At 41.9% G+C, this 15,872-nt stretch overlaps 1 protein-coding gene and 1 non-coding gene across 11 annotated transcripts in view; both read right to left on the bottom strand.

Moving 5' to 3' along the window:
- Positions 1–791: 791 nt before the first annotated feature.
- The window catches only part of LOC101737442 (talin-1), a 123,375-nt gene continuing 108,294 nt past the window's right edge, over positions 792–15,872 (bottom strand). For 2 of the 10 annotated variants that reach the window (XM_038016894.2, XM_038016936.2), the window contains 11 exons: positions 15,431–15,638; positions 15,073–15,200; positions 12,864–12,983; positions 12,313–12,522; positions 11,450–11,628; positions 10,447–10,599; positions 9,974–10,114; positions 9,367–9,465; positions 7,408–7,437; positions 5,475–5,627; positions 792–4,349 (listed from right to left, as the gene is read on the bottom strand). In XM_038016894.2, coding sequence (XP_037872822.1) covers positions 3,389–4,349; positions 5,475–5,627; positions 7,408–7,437; positions 9,367–9,465; positions 9,974–10,114; positions 10,447–10,599; positions 11,450–11,628; positions 12,313–12,522; positions 12,864–12,983; positions 15,073–15,200; positions 15,431–15,638 — 2,382 coding nt within the window. In that variant the 3' untranslated portion in view covers positions 792–3,388. The remainder of the gene's footprint in view (positions 4,350–5,474; positions 5,628–7,407; positions 7,438–9,366; positions 9,466–9,973; positions 10,115–10,446; positions 10,600–11,449; positions 11,629–12,312; positions 12,523–12,863; positions 12,984–15,072; positions 15,201–15,430; positions 15,639–15,872) is intronic. The other 8 variants (XM_038016919.2, XM_038016945.2, XM_038016905.2 and 5 more) reach the window with 7 other exon arrangements.
- Mir190 (microRNA mir-190) lies at positions 13,651–13,740 on the bottom strand. The gene has a single exon (NR_107269.1). It is a non-coding gene; the product is annotated as a microRNA mir-190 (primary transcript).

Genomic DNA, 15,872 nt, shown 5'->3' with positions numbered 1-15,872 from the left:
AATCTGGGATGTCACAATACTTTTGTTGAGTCTTTAGATTTAACTTTGTTTAACTGAAAATGACTTTTATTTAGTGTTTAAGAATATTAAACAGCTTAATTTACTGGTGGTAGGACCTCTTGTGAGTCCGCGCGGGTGGGTACCACCGCCCTGCCTATTTCTGCCGTGAAGTAGTAATGCGTTTCGGTTTAAAGGGCGGGGCAGCCATTGTAACTATACTGAGACCTTAGAACTTATATCTCAAGGTGGGTGGCGCATTTACGTCGTGGATGTCTATGGGCTCCAGTAACCACTTAACACCAGGTGGGCTGTGAGCTCGTCCACCCATCTAAGCAATAAAAAAAAAAGTCATCTAAGTTTTGTAATCTATTAAAGATTAATTAATTAAAAAGTTAAATACCTAAAGTTAGGTAAAAACTGTTGTCCCCATACGTAACCTGATTCACCCCAAAATCAAGGTGAATCGGGTCAAGCTAGTTTTTTTCAGTTTTTGTGTATATCTTGTAATGAACTAGGTATATACCGTATCGTATATAAAAATTTAAGCCTCCGGAACCATTATGATCTCCGTTTTATTGTCAATGTCGAACTTAAAAAGTGTCTCGATTCCCGCCATTTTCCGGTATCTCTGTCATGTAATTTTTTTTAATCCTTCTTTTTGGCAATTATTTTTCGACTTCTTCTAAATAGATTGAAGTTTTTCTATTTAGATGTGGTAGTGGGCTTTTTAGTTGCCACATAAGTATATATTTTGCATTTGTAACTGGCGGGTAGTAATTAAAACACGGACCTCATTAGTAAGACATTTATTACACATGTACCGGCCGCTCTTGCCGCAGCTACCTTATATATTAATTATCATACGTTAAACTCTCAATAAAATACAACAATTGACGAAATCGTATTTGATTACATTTCTATTATTATTTGGTATTATCATTAATAAATGAGATTATTTAAATTACTATATAATATAATGATATAAAAACTGTTAAATTAATAATAATTGTAACAAAATTAACTGTTCATAATTTGTTTTCAGACAAAACGAGTAAATGCTTTGGGAACGATTATTTTTTATATTTAAACAATTCGATTACATTATTTTTTGTTAGGAGATGAGCAGATATTGTTTGTAGTGTTCGTCGCGTCGTGGACAGCAGTGACCATAGAAGCACTGTGAGGATCAGAGAACACCGCCATCTACCGTAAAATACTAAAAACAAATTATTTACAGAATTTTTAATTCATATAAGAATTCATAGAACATCTCTGAAGCAAAATAGAGTATATTCGTCTCGCTCACACGAGCGTTACCGTGCTATGTGTGCGAACGAGACGAATGTTTTGCAACTTATTCCAAACAAATTAGTCCGGGTCAATATAGGTTCTGATTGAACAGTAATTAATAGAGAATTTATTATTTTAAGTTAATTGCCAGTCGAGTCGGAAACAAAGTCTTCCTTTTCCTCAACCCCGCGCTAACAGCTGCCATTTAGCGCATCGGCAAAACGCGCATAAAAGGCGGTACAAAATAACTTCTTTATATATATTTATACGGAGATAGAGCTACCACAGTCGCAATAAGTTTTCATATACAGTCGGCCGCGCGTCCGGCGCCACATGAGCTGCACGTAAGGCACATTTCATCATAAGACTCTCGAATCAATGCTGAGATACAAGAATGATTTGAACTAATATCAGTGGGGGTCGCGTCGGCACCTCGAGTCATGTCGCTGGGGGAAACATTAAAACAAAATTTTTTTTTTATACTAAACTTAAGAAATGAAATTTTTAAACTTTTATTTTTGAACAAAATCGGTGGGAATTGTTTTCTTGTAACATTTAAACCGGACGCGCGACACTAAGCGATCTCTCTGTCGTCGTCTGGACAACAACACAACACCCATAAATACAAATATAAAGAAACATATATATAGTTTTTAAGCCTTTATTTTAGTAGTAACTTTAAAACATCAATATATTAGTTGCACTCAAAGTTAGTCTGTGTATATACTGCTTAATTATTTGCACCGACAGATACACCACATGTAAATATTTGACTTGTTATTCAACACATAACTCAGTGGGGTGTTAACATGTGAGGGACCCTAGAGCAGTGTGGGCCTCCGCCCCTCCACTCCGACAAGCTCTACACCGACCTAGTCCTGCCGTGTCCTGGTGAGGTCAACCAAAAACCTCACTAAAACAACAACTCGCGGAACCACAGACAATAACAACAGCTTTTTATAAAAATAGATATATATTAGTCAATAAATTTGAATAGTCAACATGGCACACACAATATTTCCTTGGAACGTTAACAATAAGCTCTGCGGATGTCGGCGCCCGCGGACCACATTCCACACGCAACACTACACTAAACATCACTAAGCAAATAAGATAATATAATAAAAAATTATAAAACTGCCATCTGTTGTCAAAATATTAAAACATTTTCTTAATTAATAATATAAATTTTAAAATAACAAAAAAAAATTGTACATTAAAAAAACACAAAAATAGCTCGCCATTATCAATGAGTGAGGAGCGCGGCGGGGGCGCAGTCCGGGGCGCCCGGGGCCACTTTGTGAATAGCTTAATGTACGAAACAGATTTAAGACTATGGCTCAATTTATTTTTGTATGGCGATCTGTAACAATGCCTTTTGAATTTCATAAGTTCCCATTTATAGAGCCCTATTGAGCCGCACTGTTATCAACCGTCGTCCGCGAGACACTGGGCCGTGCTGCCCAGGGACAACAGCGCTGACGCACGCTTGAAACGGGCCAATTATTTGTTTACCCAAAATCAACTTTAGATAAAACCTTAGATCTGTTCGTATTTACATATTACGTTATTAGATTATTCAATAAAAACTATGAGTGAAGTAAGCTCGACACAGTATTGTTGTATTAAGGCCTCAGCTTTGGAGCCACTTTTAGGAATGAAACTTTTATATAAGAACTTTTATCTATTAATTAAAAAGTGTACAAAATATGAACAATTCGTGCGTTATTTCTTACAAGTTGGTTGAATCATTATGACACATTACTCATAGTTTTTAAGAAATAAAGATAAGTTTTTTTTTTATAATAAAAATGACATCAAAAACATTCAATAAATTACAGTTAAGGCATTAGTTTAGACACCTAGTTCACGATAACGTTTAGCACCTTACGATTTTCTACCAATTTAGTAGAAAAAAAAAACCTAATGTTTCTACTAAGTTCAGTAGAACACAATGAAAACCTTAAAAATAAGATCTACACTCGATTCTTAACGACTAAGCACGGATCATTGACAATAAGCACAGTCCTTGACAGGTGTCACGGGTGACAGCTGTCAACGCACGAAGCACGCCACGACAAGTTGCGTCATTTACCTTCTAGAAGTTCCCGAATTTCTTGGTGACGGTGGAGCTGGTCTCCGATTTGTGAGAGCTGGTCATTACGGACTTCCTTTCGATAGTCTCCGAGGTGATCGTTTGCTTTGAGATCCTCTTGTCCAGGCTGTCGATCTCCTTCGACAGATCCGGCTTCTTGATCTTCGTCACGTTGCTGGTGGTCTGGTAGTCTGACGACTGGAACTCCGACGGCCTCATGAAGGAGCGGCTCGTGTCCGAACTGAGCTTGGACTCTAGCGTGTTGAACCTCGAGTCCAGGGTGCTGTACCGGGAGTCGCTGTCGAAGGTCTTCGAGATTTCGTCGATTCCGTCCAGTTTGATCGGCTCGTACTTGGTGCTGGTGGAGGTCAGGTTGACGGGCGACGAGCTGTATATCTTCGTTGTAGTGATCTTCTGGGTGCCGTTGGGTATTTCTTTGACCTCCGTGGTGGTTTCCTCCATGTAATTGGGACCTCCGTAGCTGTCGCCCTCCTTGGCGTAGGGCGAAGCCATGCGCTCGTAGTCCGGCGTGGCGGCCTTCACCAGGTCACTGGAGGTGGTCACGTAGCTTGTGCGATCAAACTTCGGAGTGGATGTGAATGGAGATTTCACTTCCTGCTTAAATTCCGTTTTGGAAAACTCCGTCTTCGGGAACGACTGGTAAGATTCACTTTTGATTGTGTATTCTGAATGCTTGGTGCCTCCGGGGATGGACTCCGTGGACCTCTGGTGCTCCGAGAACGTCTGTCCCAAACCGTCGGAGGGTTTCTTCAGGGTGGAGTATATCGGCTCGGGGTGCTCGTCGAATTTAAGCTCTCTGGCGTTGAACTTAGGGCTCAGGGGCGTCCTGGGCGCTTCGTAGTCCAACTTCTCCTGCTTGTATCTGTACTGGCTGGTCTCCTGTCGCTCGGTGGTGGAGTGCTCGGCTACCGGTCGCGGCGTGTCGTACATTCGAGTTTCGTAGCTGTAAATTCCATCATTCATTTAATTATTCAAGGTTAATCTTCGTGAATGTTATTAAAATGGAGCGAACAAGTGAAGCGGGAACACCGACACCAAGCCACATGCGGTTTAGTTACACCATGTTAGTCTGCACACACACAGGATTAGAGGAACTACCGTCACCGGAGGGTGACTGATGAGGGCAGTGGTCGGTGGTCCGGCCTGATGATGCACGGGCTCCAGGAGCTGTCGACTCCGCGGCGCCGGGATGTGGGACGATGTGCAAATGAATGGAAAACGTGCGGATCGGAAGCTGGAGATGTAGATTTGATCCCTGTATTTTTTCTCCCATAAAGACTAGTAAATCTGTCATTGCGTCAGAATCAATATGACTTCATTTGCAATATGCAAGTCCTTTTGTTATATACCACCCTTGAACCAAGTAAATATCCCAAGGCAGTACACGGCTTGCGAGACTAAGATGTCAGGGTAACTACCAATAAATACACTTAATTATCCCCTCAACGTTATTAATTTCCAGTAATTAAATTCTCTCGTGATACTGCACGATGCCTAATGCTTGGCGTGTTCACTGTACGCGCCGTGAAGCGTTCTCATGAGTGCTCACAGTTGAAGACCTATCTAGAAGCCGCTTGCCAATATGAGATAGACTTATATTTCAATCATATAATTGGCGGTTACATAGCACCGTGTCATTGTTCCTCCAGGCCGGTTTCCGTCGGGGGTGGGTGGTTTAGCCTGATGCGACTTGCCTAGTACAATTCAATTCAATTAGCAGGGTGGTTGCCCACTGAGTTTCTCGCCGGATCTTTTCAGTGGGTTGCGTTTCCGATCCGGTGGTAGATTCTGCGAAGCACGGCTCTTGCTAGGGCCAGTGTTAGCAACACTCCGGTTTGAGCCCCGTGAGATCACCTACAAGTTAGGGCGAAGCTGAAATAGCCTCTCAAGGCTATCAGCATAGGTAGAAAAAAAAAGCTGGGTGAAATAACCTCGCGCTTCATCTCCAACAGATCGCTAAACAAAGTACCGTACGTCGGAGCACAGGGCCTGCTCTCCAGCCTCCCCCTACCCGCTGTAAGGGAAACACAAAACAACCAACCCAAATTAAGTAGCGTTGTCCTCGTACTTTAGCGTTATCCTCCTGGGGGGCGGCGGCGGGGGCGTCTCCCGCTTGTAACGGACCGTGTGTGGCCCGGGGTCAGCACCGACAAGCAACGCGCTACGCACTTCCGGCAGACGAAGGCTTTTCACGACCACCGTCTCGTCGGAGGCGCTCGCGCTAATATCGGTTAGGATCGCATGCAATTGAGAAATATTACGCTTTTTTAGTTTAGCTATTCGAAGCTGCATTGTTAAGTTTAATATTAAATATCATTTCTTGTGTTTATCGATTGAATTAATGTAAACAAATATACGTCAATAGTGCATAGATTGTAATCTGTTAGCGATGTCACTGTCTGATAAGTTTATTATTCTATTATCCGATGAACACAACAAACAATACTGCGTATACAACACCAGCAATCAATCAATAGTACAGTTAGATCTAATTGTCATTAACTAACAGAATTAAACGAGGAGCCAACTAATTTATTTTCAACCAAATCCCGAAAATTCCTGTTTAGACAATGACAATTAACATCATTTTAAAAATATAAAATGCTTTATTCAGATTAGTGAATGATTTATTTCGGTAAATTCGATTGAAACATATTAGTTAATCGGCGTAAAGCAGAATAGAATTTAACTAGATGCAATGAAAGTTTATAATTGTATAACAACACGCAAGTGGTACGCGCATATTTACAGAACGATGCTTCATGTGTTTGAGCGATAAACGTAATTCTGTACTCGGATGTCTGACCGCGTGCCGGACACCGCCGGACACCGCCGCACACTTCACGACAACTCCAAAAATTTTTTTTATTGCTTATACGGGTGGGCGGGCTCACTACCCACCTGGTGTTAAGTGGTTACTAAAGCCCATAGACATCTACAACGTAAACGCGCCACCCACCTTGAGATATAAGTTCTAAGGTCTCAAGTATAGTTACAACGGCTGCCCCGACCTTCAAACCGAAGCGCATTACTGCTTCGCGGCAGAAATAAGCAGAGCGGTGGTACCCACCCGCGCGGACTCACAAGAGGTCCTACCACCAGTAATTACGCAAATTATCATTTGGCGGGTTTGATTTTTATTACACGATGTTATTCCTTCACCGTGGAAGTCAATCGTGAACATTTGTTAAGTACGTATTTCATTAGAAAAATTGGTACCCGCCTGCGGGATTCGAACACCGATACATCGCTACATACGAATGCACCCGATGTCCTTATCCTTTAGGCCAAGACCATTTCACATGTAGGACATTCGACTGTATTCACTGACACCTTTAAATTGAACATCCATGTTATGTATTCCGTCTTTCTAAGTTCTGTTACTGACGGACTGACGAAAAACAAAATCTATAAATATATATATATATATATTAATACGTGACGAAAAAACTTTGAACCCCTTTTTACGAAAATTTCGCGGATGGAGAACTATGAAATTTCCCAAACTTATAGAGAATATAGAGAAAGAGTGCGGAATGCTAATATTTTTTAAATCAATAAAAAAACATTACACATATTACCATGTATTTGTGATACACTCATATACTTATGCTGTACGCATTAAAGCTTATCAGTAGCTATTATATAACAACAGCCGAAAGAGTGTCAGTGAAGTGTTTTGTCTATGTCAATGTTTACTGACAGGGTGTCTAAGTCGGACGGCAGTGCCCAGCCCGGCGGGTTCACCGCGTGCCCTACATCCATTGCCGCGGACCGAGGGCTACGCATTAAAAACATTACATACTCCACAATGATGTGATTCAACTGAAATCGTTTTAAAAAATCTCAATTCACAAAAAAATATACGGCACAAAAACACGTTTATCACAATTAAAATCACGATGCGGCATAACCAGACATCGCTTTGATTTTAAATCAAGGCCAAGCTTAATTCGTTTAATATTTTGCAAGCTTCCTGGAAAGCTCGAGTGAACACTTACTTATTCATCGTTCTGTCATTAGTCGAAGTTCTGCAAACGAGAGAAACTTAGTTCCAGAGATGTTAAGGTAACGTTGTTTGAATGTTCAAGGACAGAACCAGTGCGCAATGGAAACTGAATTATTGGGGGCTGTTGAAGATGCGTATGACAGCCGCGGGGGGCGGTGGAGAGAGGGTTAAGTGGAACTTGTCCTGCCGCACTCCCGAGGAACAGACTACTTTACCGCAGCTATGCACACGCAGCAATGGTTTGAGTTTGTATTTGCATTACATTGCGTGCATTTTTTTTATCACTACCGTCTGTTTCTTTTTTTGCTAATTTCTAACATCCAGCGTCCCGGGCGCCATTAAGCAGGCCGAATGCAGACAACATTGGAGGAAGCTGGTGCAAAAACTGGACCAAGGTGGTCACGACCCTCAGTAATGAGGAAACGACAAAGAAGAAGAATATCAGATATTTTTTCAGAAGGGTTTGAAATTTGCGTGGCCAAGTAGATGAAGCATCAATGATATTAGTTCGGGACTGCGAGCCCTGGGACCACACTCGGGGCTCAGCTCGCGACTGATAGTTCTAACTCGGTTGTTATCTTCGCTTACCACTTATTTTTGGAACAATCAAACAATGTTAGATTAACGTAATAGAAATTCTAAGTATACTAAGCACAACGTGCCCCGCCGGACTGCGGTCTGTGGACACATAAGTGGACATTCAACGTTATCAATGTCTATTTGAGTCCAGAGTCCATTCGAGTGAAAGTCCCAGTACATCTGAGACAGATCTCCCATGACCTCTAGGGTCTTCGCACCGGCTTGTACCAGAGACAGTCTTGGCTCGTTAAGGGCAAATACCAAAAATGCATCCAAATATAATCAATCCCAAAGTCAGTCCCGCGACGTATACGACAAACATATGTGAGAGCACCGTGTTAGTTGAAACCGTTATTACGAGGCGCTATTAATAATTCTACTATGAGCATGCGTAAGACTTTTTAAGACTAAATAAAATAATATACTATAGAAATAATCTAAAAATTACTAGTCAATTAACAGATGCGGCTGCCATTAGTGATGCGAATTAAATTAAATATTCAAAAATTAAAATTTACAAACCTTTGCTATTTTCTGCTTTTTAGTTTTTAATTATTACTATTAATTCTTTAGATTCGTTTACATGTAGGCACAATTATCATAAGTTTTTGTATCGAAAGGCACTTATTTAAAATATAAACTAATTTATATTGTTAATTAAAACTATTCATCTGTTTAGGATCCCAGAGTGGATGCGTGAAAAGAAAATAGAAATTAGATTAAAATCATATTTAGGTTATTCTAAGTATAGTATGAAGGTAATTTAGATATGATTTTTTTATTGAATTTGATTGTAGGTTGTGGTAGTCCCACACCGCCCCCCCCGTGTCCCCCCAATGGGAGGGCGGGGCAGCTAGGACCCTGGCGGCTGGGGTCATTTGAGACGTGTCACGTGACCAGACAATTAAATTTATCAAGAAAAAATATTTTTTGTATATCCAATTGCCGCGTGTAATCAAAATCATATCTAAATAAACACATTACAGTTGTCAAACGCTAACACAACACACATACATTCGCCTGTGGGATTTGTAATCAACGTTTAGGTGAAGTTCCGACCGTGTGTTTGATGTTGGTGTAGGTGGTCTTGAGGTTGTCATCGTTAAAAAGTAAATAGACCCAATGCGTATTGTCATAAAGTTGAATTTGTGTCGACGACTGTTTTAACAAGCAAGTGTCAATTCTTTTCAAGGACCACGAGGTCCCCCAGAGAACTGGATCAAATAACCAAATATTTTTTCGGAAATTTTAGTTTTTTTTTTGTCGACCGTACCTCGCAATATGTTAAAATACAATAATCGTATTTCCGTTGTATTAGCGTTTGAATTGACAGTGTCAATGCACAGACAGTAGGGTTGTCGGCTGCGCTCACCGTGTCGTGAAGGCTTCGTAGTTCTGCTTGGGCGCGTCCGGCGCCGGACGGAAGCTGGAGAACGTCGGGCTGGTGGGCTGCGGGGGGGCGGGGCTGCTGCTGCGGAGGGAGGGGGGATGTACAGTACAAGCGGATCTGGTCTCTGTTTGTTATTGTATGGATTCTTGCGCTTTGTTATAATATTACCTAGTATATTAATTAATTTACCTAAGACCGAAAAGTGTCTCTATCAGCACTTTCTGGCCTAACATATACTGGATCCCCTTTGGCTCGCGGCCAGTCACTCTGCGTCGTTACTATGAGCCACACTCTTTCTAAGTGAAATCTGTTGTATCTTCAAAGTCAATAAAATCTTTTTTAAAACAGTTTTTCAAAGTCCCGTATAACTGTTTGAAGACTTTTGTCATAGTAACACGAATATGTAAAACCACCGTACAACGTGGGTTCCGACAACTTCTAGCAAATGGGTGTTTACTACAGGGCAGTCACACTTGATAGGAGCCCCCAACACATGCAATGAGACGTGAGGTATTCTAAGGCGCGGGGTGTGCTCAGCAGACGAAGGAGGGGGAGCGGGGTTGGGGGGCAGCTAGAGACAGCAGCTCACCTGTTCTGCTGTCCGTAGGAAGTGGAGTTGAGTCCGGAGCTGTGCGTGGTCTGCAGCAGCGAGCTCTGGTGCAGCGTGGTCTGCTGCGAGCTGTTGGGGCTGTACGTGGTGTTCGCGAAGCTGCTGTTAGGAGTCCGCACCCTGAGGAACACACCGCGGTACAGCAGCCGTGATCACAAAATGTCAGAATTAAAATGCGTTGATATCACTTCGAGGATTGAACATGTGGACATTTTGAGAGTCCGCGCGGGTAGATATCATCACCTCGCCTATTTCTACCGTGAAGCAGTAGTGCTTTCGGTTTGAAGGGTGGGGCAGCCGTTGCGACTATATTGAGATCTTAGAACTTATGTCTCAAAGTGGGTGGTGCATTGACGTTATAGATGTCTATGGGCTCCAGTAACCTCTTAACACCAGGTGGTCTGTGAGCTCGTCCATATTCCATTCCATTCCACCACAAAAATGGTACTGACCGCTGGGGTCCCGAGGAGTCGCTGCCGTAGCCGGGCTGCGGGTCAGCGTCGGAGTCGTCAGCGTCGCTCCTCAGCTTGTACTTGGCCTGCCTGATGGCCGTCAGCCTGCCGCGGGCCTCCTCCAGTTCCTTCTCGATGCGGAGCACTTCCGACCTGAGGGACAGAGGGCAGCAGCTTAGGGGACAGAGCGGAAAGTTAAGCCTATTTCCCACCGCATAGAAGTCGTATTTTTTTAATACGCTTTTATTAGCTTCAGAAGTATGTATGTTTGTAACGGAATCTTTTTTTACAATAAAATCATTTTTCTTACACTACTTTTTAATTCAAATTTATTAAAATTTATTTCTATTTTTTGGTTGGATTTTCTATAAAAGCGTATTTTGTTAGTTTTCTTAAACTATTATTTAATTTATTTGAAAGTTTATTTGTAATAAATATAAATGGCTATATAAGCTATGCGCTTCGGTAACTACTTTTACTAAGGACTTTTTGGCGGGATCGCGTGGAGTGAGGTTCTGTGATTTGTTTTATTTTGTCTATTTAGTGTTTCTTCAGGTTTAAATGTGTAACAACGGTGGTTTATTAACTGTTTAATATCAGTGAAAGTGCACAAATGTGGGAAAATGAAACAAAGCCGCTGGACGTAACTTCTCGGCATCCTCCAAAAAGTCCACTGAAAATATCTTAGTAAATGACCACTATTTTACTAAGATTATATTTCATCACATATCATTTCATTTCATTTTACTCCATATTATAATTTTTCATAAGGATGTGAATATGGATTAAAATAAGGCATGACTTAAAGGTCTTAGTTACCAGTTTTTTTTTTATTGCCCTTGTTACCGTCGCCCATGGACTTCAGCAATGCCAGGGGCAGAGCCAAGCCTCTGGCATTGCTTTGCAATTTTTTTTAAGGCATTTTATGACTACCAGGCCATAAAATGCCTTAAAACAACTTGTACTAAGAAGTGTACGTCTACTAAGGACATTCGGGTCGGACCTGGCGTCGATCTCCTGCGCGATGCCGCCCACCATGCGGCGGTTGAGCACGAGGCTGCGCTCGTCGTCGCAGTGGATGGCGTCCCGGGCGGCGCGCACCAGGTTGTCCGTGGAGCGGATGACCTCCGCGCCCGCCGCCTGCAGCCGCCGCGTGCTCTCCGCCCCGGGGTCCGCCTTCACCTGGAACCGAAGCCCTCGCCGGGTTACTGTTATGTTACATTCAAATTCATTCTCACTCAATGTTAATTATATATAGAGCTAGCTGACCCGGCAGACTTCGTAGTGCCTCAATCGTTAAATAAAAGACCTCAACTTTTGTATAAAATAAACTTAAAACAAACAATCGGTCCAATGGGGGACACATCATCATCATCATCATCATTCTCCTGCCCTTCTCCCAGACCTGGAGTCGACGCAACATGTTTTCTCCTTCTATCATATACAATTTCTTCGCTCACTCCTCCCCTCTTACCCATATCATCTTTCACGCAATCCATCCATTTCTTAGGTCTACCTCTTCCTTTATATCCTTCCACATTCATATTTAATATTCTCTTACCAATCTCATTTTCATTTTGTCTCATCACATGTCCATATCATCAGAAAACGCGCACTTCTCAAAGGAAAATTAAAATTGTTATTTTTATTTAATTCAAGACATTTTCATATTTATCTACACTTTAAACCTTCTTTGGACTTCCACAAATAATTCAAGACTAAAATTAGCCAAATCGGTCCAGCCGTTCTCGAGTTTTAGCGAGACTAACGAACAGCAATTCATTTTTATACATAGAGATATTCTGTAATCATTAATAAGGTGGTTCCATGTTGGAGCCTGCAGTAGTGAGTGGTGGCGGTGCGCACCTTGCAGGCGACGAGGAGGTGCGCGGTGGAGGAGGCGACCTGCCTGGCGCTGGAGATGAGGCGCTCCTCGGTGGCGGCGCCCTGCACCAGCGCGTTGGCCGCCTCCACCAGCGAGTGCGTGGCCGCCGCCACCAGCCGCGCCGCGCTCACCAGCCCGCCCGACCACGACCCGTCGTCCGACGACATGGCGGGCCGGCGCGCCACGGCACCCTGGGAACCGAACGACACGTGTATACTGCACTGCAATCTATAACTGCCTTGTGACGAAATACCGTCAGATTTAAAATATTTATAACTGCAAAACTAATCGCACGCAAATAGAGATAGAGTCCTCTACGAAAAGGTCATGTCTGTATGTATGTGTTGGAATATATTTTAAGCTCAGATAACTTGTAACAATTATATTTTATATAAATGCAGGTCAAGGGAAATGAGCTAAGACTTCAAGCCAAGTGACGACCGCGTATGCCCGCGTCGAAAAGAGAACTCATTACACAGTTATGACATGATATACAAGGCGGTCTGACAAATGACGTGGCGGCATCACGGACCTGGTCGATGAGTTCCCGCTGCGCCGCGGAGGCAGCCCTGACGAGGGCCGACGTCGCAGCTATAATGGACTTGGCAGCTTCCAAGATCATTTCGTCGAAGTTCAGAGTCTCATCGGCTTCCTGGTGGAGGAAACATTTCAAGTCAGTTTTAGGGATGTATATTTATCGTTATTGTCTCTGGCAAGAAACATCTATATATTAATACGTGAAGTAAAAATTTTTTACCCCTTTTTACGAAAATTGCACAGACGGAGGAGTGTGACATTTCCCCCACTTATAGTTTATATAGAGAAGGATTGTAAAATGCTAATATTTTTTAAAATTATAAATAAAAAATACATAAAATCAATTTAAAAAAATATTACACACGCTACCATCTATTTGACACAACGCACATATATATAAAAACAGGTTGGGGAAAAAGTTTCTTCGCATTTTTTTAAGAAGAGTCACAAAAAAAATTAATATAGTTTATTAACATTTAACTAAAGCATGTAAGTACCATTTTGTTCGATAACTTTTTGCCATCTTGTACATTTTAATTACAATATTCCTATAAAAGAAAAGTGTTGATAATAATCAATATAAGTATGAAGTATTTTGACGAAGCATGTTGCGGATAATAACATGTACTTTTAGGTTAGGAATATTATGTTCTTTTTTTTTATAATAAATATACTAATACTAATATACTGCTTTTATAAAACAAAATTTATTTCTATAAAAAAAAGTATGAAATGAGTCGGACACCAGTGCCGGAGGGGGCTCGCTGCTCTCACAGACGACGGGCCGCGGTCGTAGAGTAATATGTTTGATTCCCGGGTGATCCAAAACAAACAACCAAGAATATCAAACATATCTCGACGACGCGCGGCTCTTCTGATAACTTTACTCTTCTGTTTTCATAATTGATGCTCTGTCTGTCTGATTGTCCTCTTCTGTGCACGAGGTGCGGGAGGGTAATGCGGCGACTCCGCCGCTCCGACGAAGAATAACTTTATTTCATTATTAAAATGCCGATATCGTTTTTTTATTTTAATTATAGGACACATTAACAATACATGTAACAAATAGAATAATAAAAATAGACATTTTTCTGTTTGTACGTATGCTTATTTAAATTTGTTGTCAAACCAAAAACGGCTATGTGCACTTTTTGACTTTTTCATATAGTTCACAGCCCTATCTACTATATAAAAAAAGGGGTGCGTGTACTTATGTACGCGCGTAAGAAGTTATACTTTATTTTTATTAAATTTATTTCCCTTTTTTTATTTAAATTTTAATCAATTTGAAAAAAATCGATTAAACAACATCCTCATACACGCATATTGGACATCCCTTTTCTTGACATCGTATAAGTTCGGTAATTCTCGGTACGGTTCGGAAAGTTCACCTGCGGCTATATTCAGACTCGCCATGTTACGTCAGTCGTATTGTAATGAGCGATTTAGTGGGCAACTTCATTCTGTTAATTTTGTGTCACGGTGCGCGCGCATCGTAAAATTTCACTCTCATCAAATTTTCATAACGCGCCTAAAGAAGTATAACTTTAAAAAAACTGTTATGTGTCTATAGCTTTAATATTTATCTATAGCTTTCATTTGATATAGTTCTTAAAAATTCACCTTCATATAAATTTTTATACGAAAATGTTTTTACTCGTTAATTCAAAATAGAGTTTTTGCACATAGCAGATTTTGGTTTGACAGCGACGATAGTCAATTTCACACCTCATGGCCAAAAATGTTATATTGTATGGGGTACCTTAGAATTACACATAAATGCACACGCCTCAAACAGCACTACACTACCGGCTCGCTATGACGTCCGTTTTGAGGTTTGTCCACTCATGAAGTTTCGTATTAATAGTAATTACATTCGAAGGAGCAAATTGCTGTTCTTTATTGTCAATAGTGACGTGTTTAAAATTTTATCGAATGTATTATTTTAAGACACAAAATTTATTTATTACATTGTTTTTTTTTATTGCCCTTGTAGGCAGACGTAAATATTATTTAGTAGTAGTAAATATTTATATATAGTAAATATAGATATACATAGATTTCATTCTATTTTTTTTCGAGAATAAATTGACATTTCACATCACTATTGCAATATGTCAAAACGGCCACCATAGCGTGTCGATAGTGTAACTCATAGCTGTACAGTTGAAGGCCGGTGCGTATATATAGGGTGAGTGACCGACCTGCTTCACTGGTTTCCTGGGCCGGAGCGAGTCCAGCTTCTTGGCGGCCGCGTCTATGGAGGCGGCGGCCCCCAGCAGCTCGTTCTCGGCTATCACCGTGGGGTCGTCGGGGTCCACCCAGTCCGAACCTGCGCACGTTGGGGTAACGTCACTAACGTACGTATGGGGGGTGATATGTGGATTCACATTGTAATAATAATAATAATTGCATTTTTTTTGTATTGTTTAAATGGGTGGACGAGCTCACGACCCACCTGATGGTGAGTAGTTACCGTCGCCCATGGACTTCAGCAATGCCAGGGGCAGAGCCAAGCCGCGCGTCTCTCTAGTGACCTGGAGGTGGGTTGGGGGGGTTTACCTTTGAGCAGTTCTGCGGTGGCGATGATGTCGGCGACGGTGTGCGCCACGCGGCGGGACAGCTCCGGGAACTGCTGGCGCGCGGCGGAGTCCCCGGTGGCGGCCTGCAGCACGGCCTGCAGCAGCGCGCGGTAGGCCTGCGCCGCCGCCAGCCCCGCCCGCACGCCGCGCTCGCGCACCTCCGCGCTCTCCGCCGCCTGCGCCGCCGCCTGTGGACATCACCCCGACCTCTATACTATCCACAAGCTAACACGAATGAATCTATACTAATGTTATAAAAAAGAAAGATTTGTTTGTATTGAATAGGCTTCGAAACTAATGAACCGATTTAAAAAATTCTTTCACTGTTTGGAAGCTACACTATTCTCGAGTGACATAGGCAATTTTTTTTTTTTTTTAAATTAGGGATCCATACTGAAACTTTTGTTAAAGACCCGAGCGAA

The sequence above is a fragment of the Bombyx mori genome, chromosome 2, assembly GCF_030269925.1.
Source record: "Bombyx mori chromosome 2, ASM3026992v2".
Classification (NCBI taxonomy): domain Eukaryota; kingdom Metazoa; phylum Arthropoda; class Insecta; order Lepidoptera; family Bombycidae; genus Bombyx; species Bombyx mori.
The sequence above is the reverse complement of the archived record's forward strand: the minus strand, read 5'-3'. Positions and strand labels throughout refer to the sequence as shown.